The 3,770-nt window shown below is 42.5% G+C and overlaps 2 protein-coding genes across 2 annotated transcripts in view; one reads left to right on the forward strand and one right to left on the reverse strand.

The window, feature by feature from the left end:
• LOC118410961 (homeobox-containing protein 1-like) overlaps positions 1–3,770 on the reverse strand; it is a 1,064,572-nt gene that overhangs the window by 119,728 nt on the left and 941,074 nt on the right. The window lies entirely within an intron of this gene.
• The window catches only part of LOC118424073, a gene marked incomplete in the record, with an annotated part of 163,824 nt that overhangs the window by 53,489 nt on the left and 106,565 nt on the right, over positions 1–3,770 (forward strand). The window contains 6 exon segments of the mRNA XM_035832589.1: positions 72–338; positions 887–1,093; positions 1,563–1,709; positions 2,290–2,478; positions 2,906–3,022; positions 3,400–3,549. Of these exon segments, the coding sequence (XP_035688482.1) occupies positions 72–338; positions 887–1,093; positions 1,563–1,709; positions 2,290–2,478; positions 2,906–3,022; positions 3,400–3,549 (1,077 nt within the window).

Here is a 3,770-nt window from a genome sequence, read left to right on the forward strand (position 1 = left end):
TATTATCATTCATTACTAGTACAATGTATATTGTATAACAGATCTGACGTGGTGTTGGCTGTTGTTCTCAGGTATCAATGTGAGTAATCCTGAACCAGGAACGTTCCGTGGAAATGGCGGCCCCTGTCCACCAGGCTTCTTCTGTCCGTCCGGGACGTCCAACCCCGACCCCTGCCCCAGCGGCACGTACTCTGACCAGACCCACGTGAAGAGTGTTGACGGGTGTAAGGACTGTGCCCTGGGACAGTACTGCATGTCAACTAACCTGACCGCACCCACTGGGCCGTGTGATCCTGGCTTCTACTGTCTCAGGGGGAATGTCCATCCAAACCCTATAGGTCAGGATGGTTTGATCTCTATTAGTTGTACAATATGAAGACTTGGAATATGTATGGAAAGAATGGAGACTTGATTAAGTTTCTCAGTGTTGTAGCTATCCTTGTAGTCGGCCTGCTAGTGCTGTTTATCAATTTTCTTACAAGTTTGATGTAAAAGTTTTCAAGCTTTCTAAGATGGCCACTTTAAGAAAATCTGAAATTTAAAGAGATCTACAAATGCTGCATCTATTCAGTAATCCCCAAGATATGCACACTTAAGATGTTCTGATATTCAAGACATGCTTTGATGATGATGAGGCCTTGATCGTTTTAATGTTGCAACTTCAGGGCTCTTCAGTCAGATTATGTGCAAAGTAGGCTAGTTGTTAACATATTGGATGTGGCTATGTTACAAAACTAGGCGATACTCAAATTTCATATTGAATCTACAGAATACATTGTGGATATTCTCTGTGGAGCTTAGAGTTTAGTTATAGACAAAAGCTTATTATACTAAAAGTTTATCAGTTACAAGATTTTTTACCATTGGAACTGTTTGTCCACTTCAGGTGATGATGAGACGATGGGCGGACCCTGCTTGATCGGTCACTACTGTCCCGAGGGCACGTCCTACCCGCTGGGCTGTCCGGCAGGAACGTACAACAACCTGACCCAGCAGACAGAGTGTGCAGCCTGCCCAGCTGGGTACTACTGTCCTGAGAACTCCACCACATACGAAACATACCCCTGTCCGGTTGGACACTACTGTCCTAATGGTAATATAATAGTGCTTTGTGGTTGTTTTTTAATTGCCAATTCTTTCACTTGGGACAGAGCTCTATTCAAGTATCAACTTTGATTAAGGCCTGCTTTTCTTGAGTTTGGAGTTAGATTAATATTGGTCCTGAATTGTTCAGCACAGTCTCTTACCTGTTCCTGGTGTCATCTGTGTTCACTTGTTATTAAGACCACAAGACTACAAGACTTAGCACACTTAATGATAGTTGGCAGAATATACGTGTATTATACTTACTTGATGTAAGTCTATGCTCTGATGATGCATGTAATTGCATAGAGCTAAAGCAATGATTTATCTACACTGTAAAAATCAAGCTCCAGTTAGGTCATGGACAAAGCGTTTTCAAGTACCTAACATCTAAGGTAAAAGTACTTATAATCACATACTTTAAGTGCAATTCTTAGTGAGATTGCACTAACTCATGTGTTGTTGATTTGACTTTGCAGGGACAAGATACTCCAGTGAATACCCGTGTCCACGAGGATACTACCGCGGGACAGAGATGGGCCAGAGTGTGGAAGACTGCTCACCGTGTTCCCCTGGGAGCTACTGTCTTGGAGGGGAGGACTCACCTACAGCACAATGTAACCCTGGTAAGTCTAGGCAGTCTCACCTAGAGCAGAATGGAACACTGGTATGGCTAAATAGTGTTACCAATAGGTGTGTTATGTATGATACATGTCAGGGAAGCAAAACCCAGCATGTGTGCGTAAGAACCTCAAAGAAATCTCAAAGCGGTCTAATATGCAGCCCTGGATGCATTGTCTAATAGTATGCAATTATGAATGCAAAACATGCAGTAAATGTCATTTATCTTTCAAGATACAAGACACTCTGGCCGCCATATGTTGTCATCAATGTTAGAGGTACTCTGAGCTATAAGCTATGAACTTAAAGAATCCACTATCTTGTTGTCCCGTTGTCAGTGGTGCTTTAAAAAAAGGTATAATGAACTTCCATATGCAGATCCCAACAATGACAATATGATATGGATTGTAATATGATAACTCCTCGGCTACATGTAAGTTCCTCAGTGACTGAATTCCTGCAAGATGGAATTGATTTCCTCTGCCCTGCCAACAATCAAACAAGCAAACAAACAACCTGACAGACCTATTCATGCAGCTCATGTTACACCACACAGTATTGAAACTATCCTTGTTTATTTTGCAGGCTGGTACTGTGTAAATGCAGCCTGGAGCCCAGAGCCCAACGAGTATTCCGTGCTGGACTACAGCAGCTATGGAGACTGCCTCTGTCCAGCCAACACCACGGGTGGGCAGTGTCGGCCTGGATTCTTCTGTCCACAGGGCTCACAGGAACCCACCTCCTGCACAGCTGGGTCCTACTGTGCTACTCCAGGTGGGGTTCTAACATCTGAAGCTTCATCAGAAGTCATTGAAGTATCAATGTGGATGTATTTGAAAAGTTTTTGTTTTTTCTCACCTGAATGTGAATACATTTTATTGATAACTTAAAGTCATAATATTGTTATCAGGTGGCTGAGGCAAAAATGAAAATAAGAATCAACTGATAAATTGTCAGACACATGTATGATAGGTAACTGTACTTCATTTGAGAAACTTACAGTATGCTGCAGTACGATGTGAACAAGACAGAGAGAGAAAGGTGACAGAAGATCACCAAAACATTGGTTAATTAAAACAGTTGTGTACAAAGAATCTTGTTATTCAGTGACTTACCAACCTGAGGAAACTATTCACAGATGTACTTTGCTCTGTTTTTAAGATCTATCACTCTCCAATGTTGTACTGAACCTATGTTGCAGGTCTGTCCAGTGCCTCAGGCCCATGTCTGGAGGGGTACTACTGCAGTGGGGGTGCCAGTCAGTGGGATCCTACAGACGGCATCACAGGAAACATCTGTCCTCCAGGCAGATACTGTGGTAAGCAGAATGTTGAACAAACAGTGGGAGTACAGTTTAACCTGTGCAAGTGACCGCCTGACCATTGATACACAATCAAACCTGTACTAGTATCAACCTCTACATACATGTAAGGACCAATAGTCCTGGTCACTGTGATCACTTTTTGGTGGTCCCTTAGATTATTTTTTCCATTATATATTAGCACAAGCATTAAGAATCCTCTATATAGTGACCACCTGTTCACAAAGATCAGATTTTATTGGTCACCTGAGTGGTATCACATTGACATCACATGCTTCTGTTGGTGTCCCATCAAATCTCCTTATCTGTAAACTTTTGAGTTGTCAGGCACTGAATGGTTCATTACCAACACCTTTTCTTCTTTGCAACCACAGAGAATGGTACAGGCATCCCCTCCCTGTGTCCGATCAGCACCTACACCAACTCTACAGGCAGGACCAGTCTGCAGGACTGCCTGCCCTGCACGGCTGGCTACTACTGTGAGACTCCCGGACTGACAGAGCCCACAGGACCATGCACCGCAGGTGAGAACTCCAGACATTTACGATAAATCTTGAAACAGTCACAGTGGTTTTATTTTAGTTTGCATCCTTTGCATGACCTCTCCACCTTCAATTTGATAGTGACTGATTTTGAAACAATATAAAGGTTTGAGAAAAAGGTACTGTTGAAAAGTTGTAAAAGTTCATAATGTAATGTCTTGCAATCACATGTATCATGATAATTAAGAACTGATTGCCTCCCA

This window comes from Branchiostoma floridae, chromosome 1 (genome assembly GCF_000003815.2).
Source record: "Branchiostoma floridae strain S238N-H82 chromosome 1, Bfl_VNyyK, whole genome shotgun sequence".
NCBI classification, from domain to species: domain Eukaryota; kingdom Metazoa; phylum Chordata; class Leptocardii; order Amphioxiformes; family Branchiostomatidae; genus Branchiostoma; species Branchiostoma floridae.